The sequence below is a fragment of the Brassica napus genome, chromosome A5, assembly GCF_020379485.1.
Source record: "Brassica napus cultivar Da-Ae chromosome A5, Da-Ae, whole genome shotgun sequence".
Taxonomy (NCBI): Eukaryota; Viridiplantae; Streptophyta; class Magnoliopsida; order Brassicales; family Brassicaceae; genus Brassica; species Brassica napus.
The window spans coordinates 28,292,377-28,317,719 of record NC_063438.1 but is presented as its reverse complement, the minus strand read 5'-3'; the positions used below and the strand labels follow the sequence as shown (position 1 = coordinate 28,317,719).

At 35.2% G+C, this 25,343-nt stretch overlaps 5 protein-coding genes, 1 non-coding gene and 1 pseudogene across 8 annotated transcripts; 5 read left to right on the top strand and 2 right to left on the bottom strand.

Moving 5' to 3' along the window:
* The first annotated feature begins 2,985 nt into the window (after positions 1-2,985).
* On the top strand, positions 2,986-3,057 carry TRNAW-CCA. The gene has a single exon. It is a non-coding gene; the product is annotated as a tRNA-Trp (tRNA).
* Positions 3,058-3,540: 483 nt separating this feature from the next.
* LOC106435471 (5'-adenylylsulfate reductase-like 5) lies at positions 3,541-5,703 on the top strand. Its single transcript, XM_013876371.3, has 4 exons — positions 3,541-4,049; positions 4,225-4,409; positions 4,814-4,938; positions 5,023-5,703. Exons 1-4 carry the CDS (start codon positions 3,876-3,878, stop codon positions 5,445-5,447), a joined length of 909 nt encoding a protein of 302 aa, XP_013731825.2. The 5' UTR covers positions 3,541-3,875; the 3' UTR covers positions 5,448-5,703.
* A 1,001-nt stretch (positions 5,704-6,704) lies between these two features.
* On the top strand, positions 6,705-8,473 carry LOC106435462 (annotated as a pseudogene).
* A 596-nt stretch (positions 8,474-9,069) lies between these two features.
* Positions 9,070-10,538, top strand: LOC106435457. Of its 2 annotated transcripts, none has more exons than XM_013876350.3 (5): positions 9,070-9,328; positions 9,443-9,646; positions 9,725-9,980; positions 10,048-10,125; positions 10,232-10,538. In XM_013876350.3, the coding sequence occupies exons 2-5, from the start codon at positions 9,486-9,488 to the stop codon at positions 10,286-10,288; spliced, it is 552 nt and encodes a 183-aa protein (XP_013731804.1). In that variant the 5' UTR covers positions 9,070-9,328; positions 9,443-9,485; the 3' UTR covers positions 10,289-10,538. The 2 variants fall into 2 exon arrangements, with proteins under 2 accessions (XP_013731804.1, XP_048636190.1); XM_048780233.1 differs by having other exon boundaries at positions 9,206-9,293; positions 9,442-9,646.
* A 106-nt stretch (positions 10,539-10,644) lies between these two features.
* On the bottom strand, positions 10,645-13,201 carry LOC106418607. The gene is made up of 12 exons (XM_048780231.1): positions 12,945-13,201; positions 12,659-12,721; positions 12,476-12,562; positions 12,262-12,360; positions 12,048-12,143; positions 11,901-11,966; positions 11,725-11,815; positions 11,570-11,637; positions 11,429-11,494; positions 11,212-11,262; positions 11,074-11,138; positions 10,645-10,975 (listed from the first exon to the last, which is right to left on the bottom strand). Exons 1-12 carry the CDS (start codon positions 13,104-13,106, stop codon positions 10,918-10,920), a joined length of 972 nt encoding a protein of 323 aa, XP_048636188.1. The 5' UTR covers positions 13,107-13,201; the 3' UTR covers positions 10,645-10,917.
* Positions 13,202-17,240: 4,039 nt separating this feature from the next.
* On the bottom strand, positions 17,241-18,790 carry LOC106417713 (adenylyl-sulfate kinase 3). Of its 2 annotated transcripts, XM_048780232.1 has the most exons (7): positions 18,675-18,790; positions 18,428-18,588; positions 18,152-18,301; positions 17,891-18,009; positions 17,733-17,817; positions 17,596-17,642; positions 17,241-17,487 (listed from the first exon to the last, which is right to left on the bottom strand). In XM_048780232.1, the coding sequence occupies exons 2-7, from the start codon at positions 18,534-18,536 to the stop codon at positions 17,386-17,388; spliced, it is 612 nt and encodes a 203-aa protein (XP_048636189.1). In that variant the 5' UTR covers positions 18,537-18,588; positions 18,675-18,790; the 3' UTR covers positions 17,241-17,385. The 2 variants fall into 2 exon arrangements, with proteins under 2 accessions (XP_048636189.1, XP_013713941.2); XM_013858487.2 differs by lacking the exon at positions 18,675-18,790 and having other exon boundaries at positions 18,428-18,668.
* Positions 18,791-19,286: 496 nt separating this feature from the next.
* Positions 19,287-21,752, top strand: LOC106443238 (probable glutamate dehydrogenase 3). The gene is made up of 9 exons (XM_013884810.3): positions 19,287-19,862; positions 19,931-20,044; positions 20,120-20,341; positions 20,427-20,501; positions 20,574-20,690; positions 20,758-21,008; positions 21,090-21,165; positions 21,232-21,318; positions 21,405-21,752. Exons 1-9 carry the CDS (start codon positions 19,617-19,619, stop codon positions 21,588-21,590), a joined length of 1,374 nt encoding a protein of 457 aa, XP_013740264.3. The 5' UTR covers positions 19,287-19,616; the 3' UTR covers positions 21,591-21,752.
* Positions 21,753-25,343: the final 3,591 nt, after the last annotated feature.

Below are 25,343 nucleotides of genomic sequence, written 5' to 3'. Positions count from 1 at the left end.
ACCAACCACTATAAAATCGCTATTCTCTAGAAAAACGGAGACAACAAATGTTTCAAACCTCTTTGGCCTTTATCATATATTAGTGAAGGATGCAATTATGCATTAAAATAGAATTTTAATTTTTTTAAATTTTTTTCAAAATCTATGGGTTAACCCCTACGAAATATTTAATTTTTCGGTAAATGCTCTACATACTGAAGCCTATGATCTTTACTGTTGTTTTAATATTTCTAAACACTTTCTATATTTGTATTCATTTATATTAAACTCTCTTTCATGGTACTTGGGCATCGTTTAAATTTTTTGTCAATTAATTTAGTAAAACTTCATAATACTCTCTAAATTGGTTGACTAACCACTATAAAATCGCTATTATCTAGAGAAACGGAGACAACAAAGGTTTCAAACCTCTTTGACCTTCATCATATGTTCGTGAAGGATGAAACTATGCATTAAAATAGAATTTTCAGTTTTTTAATTTTTATCAAAATCTATGGGCCCCTTACAAAAAAACTTATTTTTTCGGTAAATGCTCTATATACTGAAGCCTATGATTTTTAGTGTTGTTTTAAAATTTCAAAACATATTCTACATTTGTATTAATGTATATTAAACTCTCTTTCATGGTACATGGGCATCGTTTAAATTTTTTGCCAATTAATTTGGTAAAACTTCATAATACTCCCTAAATTGATTGACTTAACCACTATAAAATCGTTATTCTCTAGAAAAACGGAGACAACAAAGGTTCCAAACCTCTTTGACCTTCATCATATGTTAGTGAAAGATACAACTATGCATGAAAATATAATTTTCATTTTTTTGAATTTTTATCAAAATTTATGGGTACCCTACGAAAATATTGAATTTTTCGGTAAATGCTCTATATACTGAAGCATATGATCTTTAGTGTTGTTTTAAAATTTGTAAACACATTCTGCATTTTTATTAATGTATATTTAACTCTATTTCACGGTACATGTGCGTCGTTTAAGTTTTTTGTCAATTAATTTAGTAAAACTTCATAATACTACCTAAATTGGTTGACTAACCACTATAAAATCGTTATTCTCTAGAAAAACAGAGACAACAAAGGTGTCAAACCTCTTTGACCTTCATCATATATTAGTGAGGGATGAAATTATGCATTAAAATAGAATTTTCATTTTTTAAAATTTTTCTCAAAATCAATGGGTTAACAACCCCTACAAAAATATTAAATTTTTCGGTAAATGCTCTATATACTGAAGCATATGATCTTTAGTGTTGTTTTAAAATTTCTAAACACATTTTGCTTTTTTATTAATGTATAGTAAACTATATTTCATGTTACATGGGCGTCGTTTAAAGTTTTTGTCAATTAATTTAGTAAGACTTCATCATACTCCGTAAATTGGTTGACTAACCACTATAAAATTGCTATTCTCTAGAAAAACGGAGACAACAAAGGTTCCAAACCTCTTTGACCTTCATCATAAAATCGCTATTCTCAGGTTAGTCTACCAATTTTAACCACTAAAAAATCGCTATTCTTTGGATTTACTTTTTCGTTTTATTCTTGGTTTCTTGTGATGATGGTTCATGTTTTCTTAATGGTTCATAACATTTCTAAGCCAGTGTGGGTTTTAGCTGAATGTTTACACCTTTTAAACTCTTTTTCATGAGCAATTTGCTAAATGTGTCTTTGATGATAAGTTCCATATCGGTCCTTATCCACATTACAACTATATGGTTAATGAATTTGGTTTGAGAGATTTTGGATAGATACTATAAATCATGCAAATATGGTATAACTGCGATTCTGGACCCAAACTAAATGACTTATGCAAGGTTGAATCTGTATATATATATTGTTTGGTAAAAGGTTAAATAATTATGTCAATTTTTAATTTGTGACAGAAATTACAAAGATAATTTATATCATAGAGCGAAAATTTAAACTAAACATCAAACACTAAGATGACAATGAAACAAACATGTAGTAATAGCGGAACAAAGTCGAAAAAGGCAGCTAAGAAATGTCTTCGGACCAACGAATCTGTATATATTTGTTGTAAAAAAAGAACATGTACAAAGCGTGAATTTTTTTTTTTTGCTTTGGATTGATCGGTAACAAGATGCGATGACGGTTGTTGGCTCAGAAAAATGAGGAGCAAAGGCTTAAGTAAGAACAAGATGCGATGACGGTTGTTGTCAAGTCATGGTCTGGTCCTCCTCCTGGATGGGCTCAAAAATGCAATATCGGCATCTATCGTGATAAGAGTCAAAAAAGAAGTGGGGCGGCTTGGGTTTTGAGAAATTAACAAGGCAAGGTCTTAATACATAGTCGTCGTGCCTTCTCGAACATCCTATCTAAAGAAGAAGCGAGTTTACATGGTCTTAGATGGGCTATCGAGAGTATGCACGATCATAAACTCAACAGACTTATCTTTGCGCTGGATGATGACACTTTCACGAAGGTGATTCTAAGACCCAAGGCGTGGTCAAACTTTAGATGCCAGCAGTTGGAGCTTATGGAAAAATTAAGCAAATTGGAGTGGTGGAAATTGGTGAAAGAGGATAGAGTAATTAATAGAGGAGCTTTACTCATTGCTCAATGTGTGATACAACTTGTTATGCTTAATCTTATGTAGCTGCAGGTTCGCCGTTTTGGATGGCAGGCTTCTTTGAGAATGAGGAAATTGATCCCTCTATTTAGTTGGAACTTTGAGTGGATGGCTGTCAAGATTTTTTTGGGATGCATCAATGGTAGTTTGTGATTGATCTTGGATATGGCTTTATTTTTTAGTGGAAGTTTTAGTATGCTTGGCTGTTTTGAGCATCTTAATCTGGATATATTTTGTTTATGTCACTCTTCCTTTATGTTTCAAGCTTTCAAATTAATCTATCAGATGACCAAAAAAAAGGATTGATTGGTAACATTCCAATTCCCAAATGTAGATTCAAGTAAGGTCTATGAGCATGCGTATGGGTAAATTTACATCCGGATCCGTGGCGCAATGGTAGCGCGTCTGACTCCAGATCAGAAGGTTGCGTGTTCGATTCACGTCGGGTTCAAACCCCCTGAAACTAATTCCGGAATATCTTTTTGCTATGTCTTGTTTTGAGGTGACTGATCTCATCTCTGTTCCTCCTATCTGTAGCTTCCATAATTCTTCCACTTCAGTTCCCTGAGCATAACGATGGACCGGTTTTGGGCTGATAAAGGGCCTTTGGTACTCTCATAGGCCCGTATGTTTCTTAAACCCTTCAACTAGTTACGGAACCCCCTTGATTAATACGCAAAGGCCTTTTTTTTCTTTACAAAGAACCACCGTGATCATCTGTTGACTTCTTGATTTCAAAAAAAAAAAAATCTACTTACTAAATTCGATAGATTGAAATACTAATAATTATATTAAATTTCAATCTCATCCACTTGCAGTAAAAGATAATGTTAAACAAGTAAAAATATTTGGATAAAAAAATAAAATAAAATACAAACTTTCCTTTGCGCAATGCAGAGAATTAAATGAAAAAAATTTAAGATCGGTTTGTATGAAAATAACTCTTTAAATCCCAACATCAGAAGAACAAAAAAAAAAAAAAAAAGACAAACAAACACATCGGAGGAGACGAATAGGCATTTGTAATAAAAAAACAACAGAGTTCGGACATTTTTGCGATCTCTTGTTTTCCTGTCCAAAAGGTAGCAAGTTTGTGGGTTTCTCGGATCTGGGATTCGCCCCCCCCCCCCCCCCCCCCCACCCAATTTGATGTTTCTGATTCTTCTTCTTCAGACATTAAATTAGGTTCTGTTCTTCGCCGTTTTTGCTTGTAATAATAATCATTCGGTTAGAATTTTGCGACAAAATATTCCAACCTTGAAGTTTCCTATGGATTTGCGGGTTCCGATTCTCTTCTTCTTCTTGAGTACAATATGCTTTCCTTCTGTCTTGGCTTCATCTTCCCCTGTGGACTTTTCCGTCTGCAATCACGAATTCGAGCTCTTCCGCTTCGATTTAGACTCCAAATGTCCTTCTTCTCTCCATCCAGCTCCTCCTATCCAGGTACTACTACGATTAAAAAAGATTGAGGCTTTGCTTTGAGACAAAATGTTTATGTGTTGTAGTAAGCAAATTATGATGATAGCATAATCAAAGTAGGTGTCTTTGGCTCTCCCAAGTGGGTAAAAATTGGATTTGAAGCTTTGTTTGTAACTAATAGCTGTGTCTCAATTGCCAGGTAGATGGAGAGACACTTGACAGGTTAATGGGTTTGAACTATGATGGGAATGGTTATATGTCTGTTCTCTTTTATGCTTCCTGGTGCCCTTTCTCACGTGTTGTGCGTCCTAAGTTTGATATGTTGAGTTCCATGTTCCCTCAAATACAGCACTTAGCTGTCGAGCATTCTCAAGCACTCCCATCGTAAGCCACCCTTCTCTTTCTTGAAACCACACTACATACTCTCCTCCATACTACTTAGTATAGATAAGGAAGTTGATTAAGTGACTCACATTGAGAAAATGGTTATTTAATCTTATATATTATTATTGCTTCTCAGATTATTCATAATTTTTGCAGCATATAGGATCAGTATGTTCACAAGATTATTATGTTAAATGAATGTTATATGTGTTTCCTGTTACTTTATCTTACATTTTCATTGCATTTGATTTATATCTGTTGATTACAAATCTAGGTTAGCTAATTCATCATTACCCTCTCTGCCTTGTTTAATTTTCTCATTAGTGGTTTTTTATAGGTTTCATCATGTGTTTGGTGTTTTCGTTTGTCTTGCTAACTGATTTCACTAATTAATTTTGTTGCAGTGTGTTTTCAAGGTATGGTATCCACAGCTTACCTTCAATCCTGATTGTTAATCGAACTTCAAAGGCACGTTACCATGGTCAAAAGGATCTTACATCCCTCATTGAGTTTTATGAGGAATCTACAGGTGAGATTCACCACACCAAGTCTTTGCTTGTGCTATTTTTTATCTCAGTCAATAATAACTGAATGGCTCTTTCGGTTTTGCCAGGTCTCAAGCCTGTCCAGTACGTGGCAGAAGCTGAACCAACAACCAGCTTAGACTCCACCGATGGTAACCTGATCACATGGTTACGCAAAGGGACATCGATCAGTGAAATATTCAGACAAGATCCGTTCTTGGTTCTATCTCTGCTGTTTATCTGTTTACAAATGGCAATCCTCGTCTTCCCCATAGCAGAATCACGAATGAAAGCGTTGTGGGCTTCTTACGTTTCCAATCTAAACCTGGAAAGGTTTGGAGAGATTAGTCAACTGTTCAGCCGTGCTCTCCACATGGTCGATGTGAGGAGGCTATGGTTGAAACTTAGACTCGTCAAAACAAGGAACTTTCATGAAAGAGCAATGAACGCTCAAGCCTGGGCGTCATCGCTTGCATCTGTGTCTCTTGGCCAAACTTCATCAGACCAATCCTGATCCCTTGAAGAGATCCTTCTAGTATTTAAGCGTGTTCTTGAAACCTGAGAGTTTCCCTTTACGTGGAATGTTATATTGACTTTCTGAGTTAATTTGTCTGCATCAAAAGCATGTAAATCCAGGAACAGCTTTGCTTCTGCCTGTGAATATCTTTCTTTCTCTCTTTTTTTGTTTTGTTTATGAATCTGAGATGTATGTTTTGGCCTCATTTCTTTTACTGAATAATTTTTGTTGAGTCAGCTAAAGTTTATCTGAATCTTCAGGGCAACTTTCTTTTGTAATGTTTGTCAGAGTTCGGTTGGCTTCTCAATAGACACATGGTATGGTAAGCCATGATCATGTGCAATGGAACATTACTATACAAAGGTGCAATATTATCAACAGTAGGATGAGATGAAACACGTCAAAGACGAGTTATTCCCAAAACTATAGAACTCAAAAATAATATAGTTTGATCTATGGGTAGTGTGTTCACATCAAACTATGTAATTCATCCATTCTTTTATTACTAGTGGCATTAAGCACACAAGATTCTTAGTAATCCCCTTATAGCCTTATTACAAACATGATATCATCAGCAAAACTTAAACCTTATCCAAAACTAATTAACTTTCTAGCTAAGATTTGAAAACATACTGATTTAACAAACTATTATTAAGAAAGTAACAAATGGTTATCAAAATCAGTTGGAGAAGTAAGAAAGGGAAAAGATATGTTTTACTGTTATTAACAGGAAAATCTAGGATAAAAACTATTTGATTGATTGACTAGTAATAATAATATGATGCACTAACTGAAAATCCAGTGATCCGAAGGATAGTTTTGAGTTTATCAAAACATTAAAATAGTGGAGAAGACTTGATCATGGAGGAAGGATTAAAGGAGCTTGTCAAAGAAGGCAAATCAATAGCTCTTGAAACAGGTCCCAAGTGGACCACTTGTTGCTTTGTCATCACTTCATTGCGTTAGATAAGTTCCAATTCACTTTCGTCACCCACATCTCCAAAATAATGCATTCAAAAATAAATCCATTTACATCTCTTGTATAATATATGTATGTCAACTTCAACTAATATCAACCCATGTCTATATACATGATATTTTTGTCCCATAATTAAGAGGTTACTGATAATACTATCATACGCGTTTTCAAGAAGCTTTTTCAAAGCATTTTGTGTGTATTTATAAAACATCCTATATACGTGTAACTTGGAAGAAAAAAATTAAAGAAGAGTCTCAAATCTTGATTCATTTTCTAGTGAACATATTTCTCAATAATTAATATTTTTAATTATGCATCCAAAATTCTCAAATCTATTAAAGGATCTTGAAACCACTTCCACAAGGGAGAAAATACCTAAGCCCACTTGGCTCCAATAATTCAAAAGATCTCATTTTCTCACATTAATGTCAAACAAATAAAATCTTCTCTTTCTCTCTAGAACTCCTGGAAACCCTGATCAAAGCTCCAATGACATCATCTCAAGGAGACATGGATCTTGAGGAGTGGGAGTTACTCCCAAAAAGCTATTTAAAGGATCTTGATCATGATGAGGATCATCAAGAAGCCATGATACTGGATTGCTTCCTCTCCCCATCTACTCAAGATCCTCTCCATAAGATAGAGTCTCCTCCAATATCCAGAGTTGTCCCCACAAAGCTCCTCCAAGTCCCCATAGCTTGGGAACCCGTGTTGGATCACGAGAATAAGAAGATGCCCGGTCTTGACCCGGATCCAACACAGACCCTTTGATGGAGTCTGTCCCGTCACCAAGAGTATCCTTCAAGAAAACGAAGGAAACTGAATTTGCCGACATGAAAATTGACCCACCAGCGAGGATCATGAGTCCTGTGCCTTTGATAGATGCTGCGAAGCCCTCTGATTGCGAAGGAAGCGATGACTTGCGAGTTAAGAAAGAAAATGATGATGTGACGAGTGAACATGGTGGTGAGAAACTGAACTTATGGAAGATTGGTCTTAATGGGATCGGAGCTGTTTGCTCTTTTGGCGTTGCAGCAGCTGCTGCTACAGTATGTGTCTTGTTCCTCGGACACAACAACATCAAAGTTTGTAAGAACAAGAACCATAAGCTTAGGTTCCAGATTTACTCCGATGATCACAAGGTAACTTGAACATTTTATGAAAATTATATTAATTAATTAATTAAATGGAGTTTTGTATATTAATAAGGTAACTCCACAAGCTTAGGTTCCAGATATGATGCATCTTGATTAATTATTAGAGATGTGAAAGCTAAGGGAGTGGTAGATTTGGATAAAAACCTATAATTATTTTTGTGATGTTAGTGATATATGAGGATTATAGTTGGTAATTGTCTGCTGGTTATAATTGGGTAATTGTTGTTCTAGAAACTTTGATTAGATTAGATGATTGTTAACTTTTTGATTAAACTATAGAAATAGGTTTTGGATATTTTAAATCCAAGTAAATGAATATTGATAAGGTGAAGCTTACGTGTTTAAGTGAACAATTATCTGTAGTTGAAAAAGACAGATTCTTCTTTGTAGCTTTATACGTTTCGTAATCCGATTGTTTCTAACTTTATAGCTTGTGCCAAACGTCAAAGTTTACTTTTAAGAAGAAAATTTCTTCGTTTATTAAATGCTAACAACAGACCCAAATACCTATAACACGTATCAAACTTTTTGATTAAAAATGTGTTACTTATTTAATGGTGGTTGTAGAGGATGAATGAAGCTGTGAATCAAGCAACAAAGGTTAATGAAGCAATCTTTGCAATGAAAGGTGTTCCTGTCGTAAGAGCTCAAATATCTTTTGGAGGTTACTATGGACTTTGAATCCCAACCGTTCATAATTCTCTTTCGAATCAAGGGATGAGATCGAGTCTACCCTCATCTACCAGCTTCATAAGTTCAACGTGCATGCATGGTCATTGTCAATACATTTTGTAAATTTTGTTAAAATCCAATCTGTTGATAGATCATTGTAAAATTTCATGTAATATTTTAATCGTTGTGAAATAATTTAAATATCTTTTGTGATTTGTTTGATTTAGTATTTCGATTCACGTAGTTTTTTTTTTGTTCTCTCCAAACGAAAGCATTTCATGACTAGATGAGAAAGTTTGCTATTCTATATGCCATAGTAGGGCTGTGAGTTTGAACTTAACATAACCAAAATTTCCGGTTAGTTCAGTTTGATTTGGTAGTTTTTTTTTTAAATTCGGAGTTCGGTTACCAAATTAACCAAATTTTAAACCGAATTTCAACAAAATTAAACCAAAATATAACTGAAATCAAAAAATTTGGTCGAATTTAAAATAAAACCGAACTAACTGAATAATAGCGAATCGAACCAAATTTTATTTTGGGTTAGTTAAGATTTATATTGAATTGAACTTATCAAAAACTAAATTATCCGAACCGAATTTACCTAACGCCGCAGGCCTAGCCATATGGTGTGCCAGACGGGTTAAAAGTTAAAACTTTGTGTTTAGAAAATTCCGAAAAATTGGAGGGTCGTTCTCAAGGAGGCCCAACCACACCCCCTTGTTAGGTCCATTACCAATCCTTACAACAGCACAATAACTTAAAAAAGAAAAATAGTGAGCAGTGAAAAAAATTCATTACCATTTGCCCACTGGTCGGGAAAAAGGACAGAAAAGTAAAATTTTAACTGGTCTAAAAATCGTACCGTCGATTTTTATAATCGAACGGTTCACAAAGACCGCTCCATTGACTGCCATAGAGATGAAATATAAGACAGAGATGCCCTAAGCCGTGAAGTCACAGAGAGAGAGAGACACACACAAAGGTTTCGCCAGACTCGCCGGAGAAATTAGCGACTACGGTGGTCAGAATCTCCAGTCCCTTCTTCGCCGGAAAAATCATTGATCTCTGTGAGTAAATTGCATCTTCTCAGTCTAAATTAATTTCTCTTTTGAATTTCCAGTTCTTGAATAAGTTTTAAAAATCCTCTCTTTATTACACTAATAAACTCTGTTTCGTTTCAGACAAATTCTTCAGCTGAGACAAATCGGACAAGAAGCTCCAAAAATGTCGTCGTTAGAACAAGAAATGTTCTTACAGTGGGGAAACAAGAAGAGAATGAGACGTCTAAGAGCCTCCGCCAACAAGGACAACAAACACATCTCGCAACGCCAATCTAACTCATCATCTCACGAGACCTTCCTCTTCCACTCCTCAAGATTCTCCAGGTACACAAAGGTTTCATCTTTTTCCCTTAATCGAAGCCAAGACTCAATTTTTTTTAATTGGGTTTCTTTCTTTGTTAGAGGATCAGAAGGGGCAATACTCAGATCCGGAGGATCACTACCAGAGAAAGAGAAAGAGGAGAGGTATTACACTACGAGAGGCGTTGTTGATACCAACGGAGAAGACAGCAACGGCAAGGGAGAGGAGAGCATGTGGCCGAAGCTGTTTGTGACGCTGTCGAGCAAAGAGAAGGAAGAAGACTTCATGGCTATGAAAGGCTGCAAACCTTCGCATAGGCCTAAGAAGAGAGCCAAACTCATCCAAAAAAGCTTACTTGTAAGTTTTTTCGAAGTTCAATTTTGTCCTTTCAAAAAAAGAGTTTCTTATCGTTTTGTGTTTACAGTTGGTGAGTCCTGGAACATGGTTGGCTGATATGTGTCCAGATAGATACGATGTTAGGGTCAAGAAGAGCTCTAAGAAGGTATTAACATCATAAAACGTTTTTATTTCAGCATTTTACAGACAATCCTCTATAATTTAATATTATAATAGCTTAAGAAATGATGTTATGTGTGTTTGTGTTGCAGAGGAGAGCAAGAGGATTAAAAGCAATGGGGAATAATATTGATAGCGATTCAGATTGAGGAGGAGCTTGAAGATTATTTTAGCTAATAGATATCTTTTGCGTATTGACTTTAGATTAACTTTTGCTTTGTGGTGTTCACTTAAAGCAATCTCTTATAAAAGTAGTTTCTCTCAGTTTGATCATTTTGAACTACAAGGAAGCATTATTTCTTTGTGGGCAATGTATGTATGCGCTTGTTGTTGTTGTAACTTGCACACAATCTTATTGTAACTTACTACTGTTTCAAATAATGTATTTTTGGTCCCATCTTTTGACATAATGTTCTTTTATTTTACGTGGAACATTGACAAGTATGCGGTTGTTTGTGCTGTATTCTAAGAATCAATCTAAGCTTTGACCGGAAAAGGATTAAAGAAGCTTATAAAAATGGCTTTTCCTTGTCTTCTACTGGTACCATAAGCATATGCTGAATTGAAAATCATACATGAGTTCCATCTAATACAAACTTCACAAATCTACAATTATAAACCTTTTTCATGTATCAAGTTTTGTTCTAGTCTTCTTAAGATATTTACAAGACTGAAGAGTTGTTCATAACAAGATGAAAGAGTGTGTAAAGAAGAAAGAAAGCCTTCTTTGTACTAGTAGTAGCTGCAGAAAGCTTATACTTCTTTGTTTCAGCAAAAACTAATTGGAAACAGACTTGGCAGCTTGAAGCATTTCCACTATCAGTGTCTTCACATCCCTGTAAACATCAAAGAGTTACTCCATGAGTTTTGGATCGCTATGATAGTAAAACAGTATCAGTAGTTTTAACAAAAATGTAACACATGGCAGTCTTACTTTCTGTCTTGTGCGCGTCTTGGGAACGGAACTCGGAGCTTGAAGGTGTTCCCTTGAAGAGTAGCCTGTCACGGAGAAGAGAACATATGTTTATGAACTAAAGGATGAAAAAAGGGTTTTGGTGTTTAGAAAACACACCTTAACATTGAAACCAAGGCTGTCCAAATCAAGCATCAAGGCGCTCTCCACCTGATATTTAAGAAGGTTTTATTGTGTATGTATATGAACATATCAATCTGGTAAAGATGGTGGCGTCTAAGACAAACAGCACTAGGCTCAACTAGATCACATAGAATTAAAAGGCATTTTCATATGGTTATGCATGACTAAGGTTAAGATACTGAGAATTACTTACAGGTATGGATGTCGTATGGTGTACAATGGCTATGGTATCCTCTTCATGGTCCTTGTTCATGTGTGACTACCGAAATGAAAAATGAGTTGTTAGTATGCATCCACTGCTATATGTTGATGAGATAATGTGATTGAGATATACCGTTACAGGCTTTGCAAACTGAGCTATAGGATCTACTTTGGCTGCTTGGTACTCCTCTTTGTTGAATTCTAAAAAAAAAGGAGATTTCAGAGAGAAAGCAAAATCATATAAACTGGATTTGCATAAGACAGTATATATTAAGAGGATGAAGCAACCTCCAGATCCTAGAAAAGCAGTTGCAACCCCTGAGACAAATCTGACAACTTTTGGTTCAATTCGCATAAAGCTGAAGTCTCCAAAATCAACCTTCACAAGAAAAAGTTCCGTTCACTTATTGAGAGATGTTATATTACATTGTCACTTTCTAGACATTGCAAGATAGGATGTTTACCCAGAAAGCATTGGGATGCTTGGCTAAATAGGCAGATCGAACAGCCGCTTGGTCTTTGTCAGAAACCTACATAATGCACACAACAACCATTGAAGCTTAAATTTAGATGTGTATAAACTTATAAAGCAACAAGGCAGAAACACATACCAACACTGCATCACCGTGTAGGGTGATCCTCAAACCGGTCCTATCCTCTGGGTCTCTAGCAACCAGTAGTGAGCATTTTGGATTAGCTATCAGATCCTGCAATCAGAGAAGCTGAGTCACTAATCCACACATTGTAAGTTTGTAAACTACAGCTCCAAAATGCAGCAAAACAGAAATGAATGATCTGATACATGGTTAAAATAAGCAACAAAACCTTTGTATGGACAGCCAAGCTACTAACTGCTAGAATCGGAGAACCATCAGCATCACATGCAAAATCAACCATTGATCCTGAAGGATAACCCTCATACTTCTGCACCATAGGAGGATTACACATTAACTATATTATTCTGCATCAGTAATTAGAATCCTAGAACCTCAAATCTGATAAACCAATGTTCATATAAGAATAGAAACTAATTGCTCACCTGAGAGAAAGTGGAAAGCATACCACAAACACTACCGTTAAGCACTGTTCGTATTTCCTCAACAGGAGAAAGACGAGCAGCCTTAGCCTGGAAAGGAAACGAGACAAAACCGCTTATCAACTTGTTTTAACAACACATTCACATCCACGCCTTGATACTAAAATATGTGCATTACTGTGTTACCTCATGAGCTTGAATCAATTTGAAAACATCTGTCTCACCGCTCACACTCCCCGGTGATACAGCCTGATTGATATATGATACAAAGTTTACAACTTTTTCCGAATATTGAGCTCAAAAGCTACCCAAATACATGAAATCATCAGACAAATCATCATTCACCCGATCTACTCAATCATAAAAATGTTATTTTTGCATAAAAATTCAAACTTTTCTGTCTCTAATCATAAAAATGTTATTTTTGCAGAAAAATTCAAAATTTTCTGTCTCTAATAACGAAAAGATGAACCTGGGAAGAAGACTGAGCTGCTGAGGCCATCACGGTGAGAGAGGAGGAGAACTTTCTACGGCGAACGGTGGAGATCGATTTTGGATGGATAAGACATGTAGGAGAGAAGAATCTAGCTCCTGTGATTAAAGGCGTTGAGAAATGAGCAACCACCGACTTCATCTTCTTCTCCCCCACGAAACCTTCGATGGTTCGTTTGGTTTACACGTCTTCTCTACTGTGCGATGAGACACAACAACAACCCCTCACAGTCCGGTTTGGTTTCAATCTTCAAATTTCCGGTTTAATTTGGTATTAATTTTTTTTTATCAATGTTCCTTTCGGTTTACAAACAAACAACGTTCTTTTTGGTTTACACTTCTCTACAGTGCGATGAGACAAGAAGTCACAACCCCTTACAGTCCGGTTTGGTTTCAATCTATTTCTAAATTTCCGGTTTGTTCTGGTATTCAAATTTTAATGATGTTCCTTTCGGTTTACAAACAAACAAATTACACAAACTGAAAAAAAAAACAATAATCAAACGAAGAGACGTGTAATATATAATCAAATCAAAAGGAGTAAATTTGACGATCATCGCCGTAAAAGTTAATCGGAGTGAGTATTGCTGCGATCGGAATCGAAGCAGAGGTAAGAGCCGAGAGAGGAAGCGAGGCGGCGGAGCTGGAGGAGAGGGATGCAGAAGATGAAACGGAGGACGGTGGCGCGAGGGAGTCTCTCCGGGTTACAAGCTACGTATTGCCATAGATCCGTCGATATGTTCACTGTTGTCTCCACCAACCTACTGTTCAGCACCATCTCTATCTCTCAAAATCTCAAAAGTTGATCGAGTTCTGTTCTGTTTTTTTTTGTTTAATTACCGAACTCACGGTCTGAAAACAGAGGAAAATAACAAATAAACCCCTCTATTTTTGCAAACCTTTCAAATAAGTCCTTAAAGAAATTAAAGTTAATTCTGAAACCCATTTATCCACTATTCTAAAATAAAAATTAATCAGTTTGGGCTAATCTTTGAAGGTACTACATATTGTTCAGTTCCAAATATCAGCCAACAAGGATCAAGATGATCTACTTCAATGGTCTTCAGCTCAACACAGGAAAACTAGGTTTGTTTATTTGAAAAAATAATATCGTTTGAATTGTTAATTTTTATATCTTATGTCATGTATAGTCAATGAAAGCTTGAAAAGAAACAATAATATAATAACAGTTTGATTTAATAAATTAAATGAAGAAGTTGGTATACATGTCATAATTAGAGTGTGCGTTAATGAATAAAAGCTAAAGCACATAGAATCTTATATATATAAGTTTTTTTTATCAAAAATTATGTCAGTTTTGTTGTATAAAATATATAATAGATAATATATTGAATAACTTCGTCAATATGATAACTTATTCGTCAATGTAATCATGTCAATTACTACTTGATCCATAAAGACTATATTTGTGACAAAAACTTTTTAAAAGATATCCTAGAAAATTTTTCTTTGTAAAATATAACATTTTTCTTTTAGAAAAAATCCTAACTAAGACTCACACTCTCTTTTTTCCTCTGCTTGCTTATGCTCTGCAATATATTGATGAACTCTTAATAATAGTCTCTATCATCTTTCCTGGCTCATCGAGTGTCCTCCCATAATTGTAAGTGACTTCAAATCTCTATAAAAAAAATGTGGCCATGTAATGTGGTATTATTATCTAAAATTACCTAAGACATGTTATAAGGAAGTCAAATTTCTTTTACTAGACCTACAAAGCTACTAACAGTTTTGAAAACTATGGTCCAAATTTTGTTTTTATATTATGTGTCCTGAAAGTAATGTTTTACCTGCTTTAATACAAGGACGAGCCTGGTCTCATCCACTATTTGTTTTTGCTTCCATGTATTTAAACCAGTCTGCTTTGCTCCAACCAAAAAAAAAAGAACCAGTCTCCTAATGTTATCTTCTGTAAATCTATTTTTTTCTATGATCAAAACAATTTGATACGAAAACAGGAAACAAGGATCCAAGAGAGAAAAATAAAAACATTATATTACAAATAATTAATGATATATAATCGTCATTATTATTAGATAAATAATAATCCTTTCGTTTCAGAAAGATCTATATTCTAGAAAAAAATATTATTAAGCAAAAAATAGTGATATATAATCGTCATTATTATTATTAGATAAATAAAACTCCATCCATTTCAGAAATATCTATATTCTAGAAAAAAAAATATTATTTCAAAAAGATACATGTTTTACCATTTCAAATTTTCAATGTATTATTTAATGAAAAATTATAAATTTTAAAAACGTTAATGATGTTTATTGAATTTTTGTCGGCTAAAAGTTATGAGAAATTATTATTCACAAAAACAATGCATTTCAATAAAACTTTAATGTATTTTTTTAATATATGTGAAAATTCTTAAATATGTATCTTTTTGAAACGGAGAGAGTATTTTTTACAATTGTTTATACCTAAGGATGTCGTATTTAACACTCCTATCTATCGTTTGTTAACTCTAAATATGCTAATTGCTATTTATATTTTGGTTAGGATTTAGGAAAGAAAAATAAAAATACTTTTTTACAAAATAAAAGTGTTGAGAATTTTAGGAAAAAAAAAGAGAGATTATTATCACATAATTTTGTTTGGGAAAAAAAATTGGGGACTCACATCAGTTAGAGAGACACTATGTGCTCAATATTATTGGCAATGCTGCCTTCACATCGTATACTGGCCCTACATCACCTGTGGACACTCAGTCCAGCATCCAATATGATATATAAAGACACACAAAACACTTCAAGTAACTGATGTGGGATAAATGTAGGAGAGATTAATGAGAATTGAGTTGCTTTCTGCTGGGCTGGGCTGGGCCGATTTGGTTTCATTTCAATTTTTTCATCCAATTAGGATGAACAAGGCATGATTGATTCAGTTTCCAGAGGAACGAGAGAGTCAATGGCTGCTACTACTTTCAATTTAATGTTCTCCGTAGTAATCGTTTTCAACTCAAAGGAGTAATCAATCCTCCGAAGAGATTTGATAGAACAGTGTATTCGAGGATAAACCTAAATAAGATTCGATTAGATCCAATATGCTTAAAATATTCCAAAAGAAGCAATCGATCAAAGAAACTTATTATTTTAAGAGTTAGCTAGATCTTGATACGTGCATCCACACAGATTATTTTAAGATTTAACTAGTTGTAAGTATTTTAGTATTGTTTCCTAACTCTATAATAGATGTTATTTGATATAATTTTATATAATATTTGAATTATAAATTTTGATTGCCTCACTTATTAACCGGTAAATTTGGTTCAAACATTGAATAGACCATTACTTTCAATCTAGAATTGTATAGATTGTTTAAATGTTGTATCTTAAGAAAGATTAAGAGATTGTACAAATTTTGTCATTAGCATCCATGATAAACGAATAACTGATATATAACTTATTGAATTCATCATTTTATAAATGTTATGTCATCTGAATTATAATTTTCTCAGGTTGTTTATTTGGAAAAGTAATGGGCGGTTGGATTGTTAGTTTTTATATCTTATGTTATGTATAGTCAATGAAAGCTTGAAAAGAAACAATTATATAATAACAATTTGATTTAATAAATTAAATGAAGTAGTTGGTCAATATGTCATAATTAGAGTGTATGTTAATGAATAAAAGTTAAAGCACATAGAATCTTATATATGTAAGTTTTTTTTTGCTAAAAATCATGTCAGTTTTGTTGTTTAAAATAAATAATAGATAATATATTGAATAACCCATTTATTCACTATTCTAAGATAAAAAAAAATAATCAGTTTGGGCTAATCTTTGAAGGTACTACATATTTTCAGTTCCAAATATAGCCAAGAAGGTTCAAGATGATGTACTTCAATGGTCTTCAGCTCAAATAATTGATTCTCAGAATCCTTATTGCTGGTTTCTCTTGGGTCTTTAAGGAATGATCAAAGCTTTGTTCCTATTCATAGCAGACGTTCTAGCTATTCAGTTCATTCTGACATGAAGGCTTATCTTCAAGGCTGCATTTGGGCAGTTCAAAGCTAATTATAGTCTCAGTTTTTTTATAATACTATACTTGATGTTGAAGATAGAGATCTCATTGCTGCGGTTAACTGGCCTCCTACTTAGCCTCCTGCTTAACGGTTTAATGGTAATGAAAGTATTATTTTCAGGGAAAAAAAAAAGATTCTCCTCCACAGGTACTCTAAAAAGGATTGATACTGTTGAATGACTTGTTTGCTTTTATTATATCAAAAAATAAACGTTGCAAAGGAAGAAAACTGTAACATATCTTTCATAGTTCAAACTTCTTTGCATTTGCATTGTTTCAGGAGAGTGAAGAAACATAAAGAAAGCAGCCAACACTTATTAAAAAAAAGGAAAATCAAATGTGACTTGGTTGGATTCTGGTGGTGGTTACTGGTTTTGAAGGAAGCCTTTGGCTTCTAAATAAGCGATGACTTCCTCTGCCATAGCTACAGGGGAAGGACACTCTCCTTCCTTCTCTTTCAGCTCTATCTATTTCATTTGTTTCAAAACATACCAACAAACAAAAGAAACATATTCACACACGTGGATTTTGAGTGATCCTTGGTGAATAATTATATATATTCACATGGATCATACCTCACAATTCAAGGGAGATTCATATGGATCATCAATCCCTGTGAAGCCTGCACAAGAAGCCTTTTGTTAAAATATTCAAATGATATGGCAGCAATGTGCTATCTTCTGTTACTCTATGGAAGCTTCTGTTAACTCACCTTTGATCTTTCCTGCACGTGCAAGCTTATATAAGCCTTTAGGGTCTCTTGCTTCACACAATTGTAGAGACATATTCATGTAAACCTAAAGAGTTTATGCCACACAACATCAAATAATATGTTTTTTAAGCTGAAAAGTCTGAATGTGAATGGCTTGCCTCGATAAAAGATGAGCCCCGCATCATTTCCCTACAAGCGTCACGGTCTTTCCTATATGGCGATATGAGGCTAGCAATGCAGATCAAACCAGCATCAGCAAAGAGTTTCGCTACTTCTCCTGCGTTTAATACACATAATGGTTTGGTTTACAAATACTATGAGAGCCCTTTTAAGTATTTTTATTTGTGCTCATAACCTTCTTAGGATTCAGACTTACATATAAACCTAATTCAAATGATAATATGCAACTATGTACTTACCAACTCTGCGTATATTTTCCACTCTATCCTCTGCCTTGAAACCGAGATCTTTGTTCAAGCCATGACGAAGGTTATCCCCATCAAGGATGTAAGATAGCTTTCCCCGGGTGTACAACTCTCTACTTAGCGAGCAAGCCAACGTGCTTTTTCCTGCGTAAGTTTTACGCTTAGATTTTAAATATGGAGAAAGATTATATGTAACATAAGAATTAACTTTAGACATTTACAAAGCATCTTAGGTTATTCAAAGATAAGATTGCTGTTAAGGAGATTGACCTGAGCCACTCAGCCCTGTGATCCACACCACACAACCCTTCTGGTTCAGCAGCTTCTGCCTTTCAGTTTTCCCAATGGGTGATTCTTGCCAAAATATGTTTGTCGACATTCTCAAAACCCTTTCCTAATGATCTGATCTACCACCAGAAACTGCTATTAAGCTGCAAAGACACGTTCAAAAACAATTAAACATGACCAGTCTTCTTGAAATTTCACAAAGATATAATAATGTTGTTCCTTTGTTTACCTTTTGCTTTGTTCCTTCTCTATTTTTTTGGGGGTCATTGCGAGTGGGAAAACGAGAACCGACATTAACGGGAGTGGCAGACAGTTGGAGACAACAGTGGGACACATGGCAGTAACAAAGACTCGGTCCCTCGAGACTTGTTACGTTATTGGGCACATTATTTGGGAAAATAATAGGCTAAAGCCCATTCAAGGCTGCAGTCAAGTTTCCTAAATTGTTACGGTCAATGTTCTTACCATATATTTTTTTCTTTTTGTAAAAATGTTCTTACCATATTTAATGGATTTAATATCTTCTTTTGGAAAGTGCAAGGGAAATAAATCTTGGTGGAAATCTACGTAAAATTCAATTAATTAGTGGAAGCATAAATCATGGAGGAATCTTTTTCCAAAAGATTCTTTGATGGTGGAATCTTGTAATTCTTAACTAATTCTCTAAAGATTTTGATTCGATTACTTAGAAAGAATGTACATATGGGAAGAATATTTACAATAAAAGCTGAATATTATATGTGTAAGAAATGTATACGTTTTTCTTTCGTTTTGCTACAAGCTCACTAAGTGTATACGTTTATTTTGTCACTGCTCACAGAAGTGTATACTTTATATAGATGTAGGGGGGACTAATATAAGTTAATAACACGTAAAGATCTCATTTACAAAAAAAGACACGTAAAGATCTCATGACATGCAAGATTCATTACTATGAACTATGTTCAAGTGTATGGATATAGAAATACTTTATACTGAATTCTACAATATTTATGTATATATATGTATGTGTGTTTGTGATAATTGTTTACTTAAAAAAAGACATACTGCTGTGACAATTCAAAATCAGGATCAGTTATGGGGTTACCATATCATTTGGATTATTCATTTTCCTTATACAAATTCTCATTTATGTGCCACCATAAACAGTATCATTTTCTTCTTCTAGTTTATGAAGCATATATACACAAACACAAACACGAAGTGTGTAGGTATCTCTCTCTATATATATACACACTTGCAATACCAAGAATCACATTTTCCAGTAGCTTTCTTTTCAAAGTCGAATAAACCAAAAATTAAGAACACCATGAACGCTTTAGCGGCAACCAACAGAAACTTCAAGCTTGCTTCTAGGCTTCTTGGTTTGGACTCAAAGCTCGAGCAAAGTCTTCTCATTCCCTTCAGAGAAATCAAGGTCCGTTTTCTGTTTTCTAACCGGTCTGATTAAAGATCACTAAACCGGAATATAACCAATTGTTGCAGGTGGAATGTACCATACCAAAAGACGATGGAACTCTTGCATCATTCGTTGGATTCAGAGTCCAGCATGACAATGCAAGAGGTCCCATGAAAGGTGGCATCAGATATCATCCAGAGGTTTGCTTTCATTTAAACCAAAATAATTAACTTCGATTATGGTATGAACTAAACCGGATTTTGGTTATTGACAAGGTGGAACCGGATGAAGTAAACGCATTGGCACAGCTCATGACATGGAAAACAGCTGTGGCTAAGATACCTTACGGTGGAGCCAAAGGAGGGATTGGTTGTGACCCGAGCGAGCTAAGCATCTCAGAGCTCGAACGTTTGACACGAGTTTTCACACAGAAGATCCATGACCTCATTGGTATTCATACCGATGTTCCTGCTCCTGATATGGGAACCGGTCCTCAGGTTTTGTAAATACCATCATTTAAAATCTTATTTCTTGTACTTATGTGTTGATGTTGTCTGAATATAATCATGCATTGTGTTAAAGACAATGGCGTGGATTCTTGATGAATACTCGAAATTTCACGGACATTCTCCAGCTATTGTGACCGGCAAACCCATTGTAAGTGCCTGTTCTAACAAGATTTAGGTCTGTTTGGTTTATATGGTTATTGAGGATGGATGTTTTGAGCAGGATCTTGGTGGATCACTGGGGAGAGATGCTGCTACAGGAAGAGGAGTGTTATTCGCAACAGAAGCTCTACTCAATGAACATGGAAAGAGCATAGCTGGACAGAGATTCGCCATCCAAGTACTTAAAGATGATAAGTTTTCAGTTGCTTGCGTAGGAAGGCACTCATATATTCTCTGTTTTTTAGGGTTTTGGAAATGTTGGTTCTTGGGCGGCGAAGTTGATAAATGAGAAAGGTGGGAAGATTGTGGCAGTGAACGATGTGACAGGAGCAATCAAGAACAAGGATGGAATCAATATCTCTGGTTTGCTTGAGCATACCGAAGAAAACATAGGAGTCAAAGGGTTTGATGGTGCTGATGCCATCGATGCTGATTCAGTTCTTGTTGAAGATTGTGATATTCTTGTCCCTGCAGCTCTAGGTGGCGTCATCCACAGGTCTTTGATAGTTTCTTGCTACACAAGTTAACCTTTTTCTATGGACCTTCATTTTGAAACTCTGAGTTTGTTTGCGTGTAGGGAAAATGCAAATGAGATTAAAGCAAAGTTCATCATTGAAGGTGCTAATCATCCAACTGATCCTGAAGCTGACGAGGTTTGCAAATGTGATTCTTTGTTCTAACTCTGTGACAGAGACTAAATGTGTTATCCTTCTCTGCAGATATTGAGGAAGAAAGGTGTTGTGATTCTTCCAGACATATACGCAAACTCAGGAGGAGTCATTGTAAGTTACTTCGAGTGGGTTCAGGTACGACACTCAAACCAATAAGGCAGAACATATAACTCAATCGATCAAAACACTGATTCTCGTACTGTCTGTGTGTGTATGTGCAGAACATACAAGGATTCATGTGGGATGAGGAAAAGGTGAACAAGGAGCTAAAGAGTTACATGACTCGTGGCTTTAAAGATCTGAAAGATATGTGTAAGACTCACTCATGTGATCTCCGTATGGGAGCTTTCTCCCTAGGTGTTAACCGTGTGGCTCAAGCTACCGTTATCAGAGGCTGGGGATCATGAGACCCCCCTTGGGAGTTCAGTAATAAGAACTCATACAATCCTTACCTATTGTTGATTTTCTCTGTAATCTTTAAAAAAATTCTATCAGTGGAAGCTAATTAGATGCATTTTTTAAAAAACTCCATTGGTTAAAGCAAATAGAGTATGAGAAGAATTTAGAAACTAAAAACAAAAAAAAAAACTTTAGAGTATGGAAGTTTGATTTTTGATGACTCTTGGCTGGTGTTTGCTTGATTTAATCTTTCTGTCCAGTCTCATGTAATATTTCAAATGTTTAGTAGTAGTCTTAGATCATTTCTTATTGGAGTTGAAACATGTGTGCACCCATTTTTTCTATGTCATTTTGAGTTTTGACTTGACTAAAATAAGTTCTTGTTATGTACAAGACTGGCCGAAGACCAAGTGCAAGCAGTGCACCCGCTCCATGGCCCAGTGAGCACATAAGGTTTTTTTTTATCATTTGTATAACTTTTCACCAATTTATAATTAACAAATAAAATATTATAATTAATATTAAATAGTAGTTAATATGAGTCAATGAATATATTTATCAAACTTCTTCTTTCTCTTCAAAAATTGTTCATATTTCCAAGTGACAATGCAATTTCAAATATCTCAAAATCGTTGATTCTTCGAAGATTATTGAATACGTGCATCTTCAACTGAAAATTGACATAAACAAGATTATTTTCTGTAAATGATCTGCTGTTTTGTTTACTGTCCTATTGTATTTTTTCTATTGAAAAAACTCAAGATTTTTTTTGTTTGGTTCTTTGATTCTTCCAAAAGAAGATGATTACACGTATTAATCCAATGCAAGAGCATATAAATAAAGGTCTGAAACTGATAGAACATTATTCTTTAACTTAAAGCAAAGATTAAATAACATACCCAATAATACTTAACTAGTACTACTTGAGAGACAGAACGACAAACAACCCTAATGACTTATTGATAATAACACTATACCGAAGAAAACAAAAGAATCAAATTTCTCTATTGGAATCACAAAATAGCAAGAGCACAACTACTTGACATGTAGTCGTTATAGAGGACAGTCTTTAATTTGGTGCATGCAAGCACATATGGCTTAGCTTCAATCTATTAAACATTGGACTCAGTTTCTCTTCATTCTCCTCTTTGACAAATAATCGATACACTCTTTTTCCATCGGGAAGGTCGAAACAGTTGTCGTATTTCACCAAACAGGCTTTTCCTCGATACTTAACCAATCTATCAACAACTGGATTTACTTGGAGTTCGTCAGGTAGGTCGATTAGACCAAACCGTACCGAACCCAAATTGAATGTCACAACCTTATATTTGTTGGGATCGACAAAGGACCAAACCGTTCCGAACCCAAATTGTATGTTTGGGCCCTAATATTAAGTAAAAACCTCAGTTAAAATAAAATTGATTACCATTTTACTGAAACGTATATAAACATGTTCTACTACAAGTATATTACATGTACGATTTAAAACGGTTACAATCATTACTGTGATAAATATATAATCGTTTCAACTTAATCTAAGTAATTATACATTTCATGTTTGATGCCTCTTTTTATAGAATAGATAGATGATTATGTATATAGTTTTTTTTTTTTAACTTTTATATTATGTTTATAAAATGATGATAAATTCTTTTTAATAATATTTGGAAAAAAAAAGTATTTAACCCAGCAAAAAAATAAAATAAAAGGCAATTTAATTTTTTTTTACATCTCTTTATTTTGGAAACACTTATAATTTTAAAGTTTCAAAAGTGTGTGCGCCAAAATGGGGTTTACAACCTGAGTGGACATGCGTTTAACTTTTAATGAATTCAAATATAATTAATTGGGCCATGTATTGGGCCGTATAATTAATCAATTCTCAAAGCCCGCGGCCCATTGTGAAAGCATCGATTCCACCTCATCTCTCTCCCCATCCCTTTCTCCGCCGCTCACACTTTCGAATTTACCTCTTATACTTTAAATGGAATCGCCGGAGGAGGAGCGGAGGATTTGGCTCAGCTACAATCTACCGTGCGCGCGATTGAACTTACATTCAGGTTTCGCTTCTTCCTTTATACTTACGCATCAACCTTTGTTTCCTCGCTGATCTGTTTGGATTCCTAATACATCGAAGGAAGCTTAGGATGTGCGTGCGTTTGCATTTCAAATTGAAGTGTTTATGAGTTTTTGTGAATTGATAGCGTATACACAAGTAACTTGACGTTAAGTTACAGCTGTTTGACTCAAAATGTGTGTGTTTTTGTACTTCCAGAGAATTCTCAGGTGGCGTCTGCTAGGTTTCAGGCTGCTGCAGCTATTAAAGAAGCAGCTATTAGGGAATTGAGTTTTCTTTCTATTAGGTGAGCAATCATGCTTCGCAATGTAGTATTTTTAGGTTAATGCCTTTCAGTGAGTCTTGGTTTGATGAGCCATCTCTATGCTTTCGGGTTTTGCAGGCTTAAATCCTCTCAGACTCAGTCCACACTCTCAAGCCTATTCGAATCTTATTTGCGATGAAGCATCGTTCACTATTCTTGTCTCCGAAGTGGTAAGTAAGCACTCGGTAAAGCTGTGCTTACACTACTGTGTCTTACGAGTGATTAGGTTTATAACAATGTCACTGCAACTGTATTTGTGTATACAGGGACTCTAGTGATGGTGATGACCTGGATGAAAGAAGGGCCAGTGAGGTAGCTGTAGGTGGTGGTGGAGTAACGCTCAAAGTCACCGCCAGAATATGGGAACCAGAAAAAAAAAAGGGAAAAGCTAGCGATCTTCAATGGTATCTGATCATTCAAATGAAGATCTTGGAGACACCAAGAAAGAAAAGGAGTAGATTAAGAAGAAAGGTGTGTTGCATGAGATGAAGAGTGAGTTACAAGAAAGGATTATGACCGGTCTTGTGGGTTAGCACCAGACTTTCCTATTACAACAGAAGAGCTTATTACCACATTATTATCTAATCAAGTTAAAGCCATTGGGAGACTCAGAAAGCTTCTTACAAACTAAACTTCCACTAGGCACATTCCCCGTGAAGGTAAAATACTCTCTGTTACTGTCAATTCTACGTTCTATTCTGGTATAACGAGTGTGCGGTTAATGACTGACGTTCATGTTTTTTCTCAGGCCATTCGAGGAGGAAGGTAATACATCTTTGCCGCTGCATTTTTTTATTTATGTAAAAAATTGATAATCAGCTGACATCTTGTTCTTTCCATCTACAAGTGTTAAGCAGGTGAAGTTTTATGACGATGATGTGCGTTACTGGCAACTGTGGCGCAAACGCTCTGCAGCTGCTGAATCTCCATCTGCTGTCAATCTTCTCACGTCCGGTTTCACCTCTCTGGTAAGTTCATTGCCCTTTCTCTAATTTTGGATCATGGCTTGTTTGACATATTGAATCCTGGAAAGACCTCCTTAGTTACTAGTGCTGGAAATGTGTAGACTATGACAAGTTAATATCTCTGTGTGTGTGTTCAAACAGGCTTCTACTTTTCCGAATTATTCTGCTCCAACGTTCCTCCTTTCTTTGCAGCAGGGAGTTCCTTTCAAGATCATCTGGTAATGATGGCCCTTGAGTTGCATTTGGTTCAATTGACGGTGTCATTAGGGTTCCAAAATTGAATGTTTATTTTGTTTTTTTCTGCTGATTTTAAGGTTAGAGCTATAGGTGCTGATCTGTGTTAATTTCCCTGAATGTTTACCGTCTTGTAGCTTGCACGTAGATATACAGGTGGCCATAAATGATCAATTTA

Coding starts and splice junctions, on each gene's coding strand:
- LOC106417713 (XM_048780232.1), bottom strand. CDS start 18,536: ATGTCGACAAACATATTTTGGCAAGAATCACCCATTGGGAAAACTGAA. Junction 17,643..17,732: donor ACGTGCAGGAAAGATCAAAG/GTGAGTTAACAG, acceptor CTTCTTGTGCAG/GCTTCACAGGGATTGATGAT. Junction 17,488..17,595: donor AATCTCCCTTGAATTGTGAG/GTATGATCCATG, acceptor CAAATGAAATAG/ATAGAGCTGAAAGAGAAGGA.
- LOC106435471 (XM_013876371.3), top strand. CDS start 3,876: ATGGATTTGCGGGTTCCGATTCTCTTCTTCTTCTTGAGTACAATATGC. Junction 4,410..4,813: donor CATTCTCAAGCACTCCCATC/GTAAGCCACCCT, acceptor ATTTTGTTGCAG/TGTGTTTTCAAGGTATGGTA. Junction 4,939..5,022: donor GTTTTATGAGGAATCTACAG/GTGAGATTCACC, acceptor CGGTTTTGCCAG/GTCTCAAGCCTGTCCAGTAC.
- LOC106435457 (XM_013876350.3), top strand. CDS start 9,486: ATGTCGTCGTTAGAACAAGAAATGTTCTTACAGTGGGGAAACAAGAAG. Junction 9,647..9,724: donor CACTCCTCAAGATTCTCCAG/GTACACAAAGGT, acceptor TTTCTTTGTTAG/AGGATCAGAAGGGGCAATAC. Junction 9,981..10,047: donor TCATCCAAAAAAGCTTACTT/GTAAGTTTTTTC, acceptor TTGTGTTTACAG/TTGGTGAGTCCTGGAACATG.
- LOC106443238 (XM_013884810.3), top strand. CDS start 19,617: ATGAAGCATATATACACAAACACAAACACGAAGTGTGTAGGTATCTCT. Junction 20,045..20,119: donor GCATCAGATATCATCCAGAG/GTTTGCTTTCAT, acceptor GTTATTGACAAG/GTGGAACCGGATGAAGTAAA. Junction 21,319..21,404: donor GTTACTTCGAGTGGGTTCAG/GTACGACACTCA, acceptor GTGTATGTGCAG/AACATACAAGGATTCATGTG.
- LOC106418607 (XM_048780231.1), bottom strand. CDS start 13,106: ATGAAGTCGGTGGTTGCTCATTTCTCAACGCCTTTAATCACAGGAGCT. Junction 11,816..11,900: donor AGCATCCCAATGCTTTCTGG/GTAAACATCCTA, acceptor TTTCTTGTGAAG/GTTGATTTTGGAGACTTCAG. Junction 11,139..11,211: donor GCCTTGGTTTCAATGTTAAG/GTGTGTTTTCTA, acceptor TCTCCGTGACAG/GCTACTCTTCAAGGGAACAC.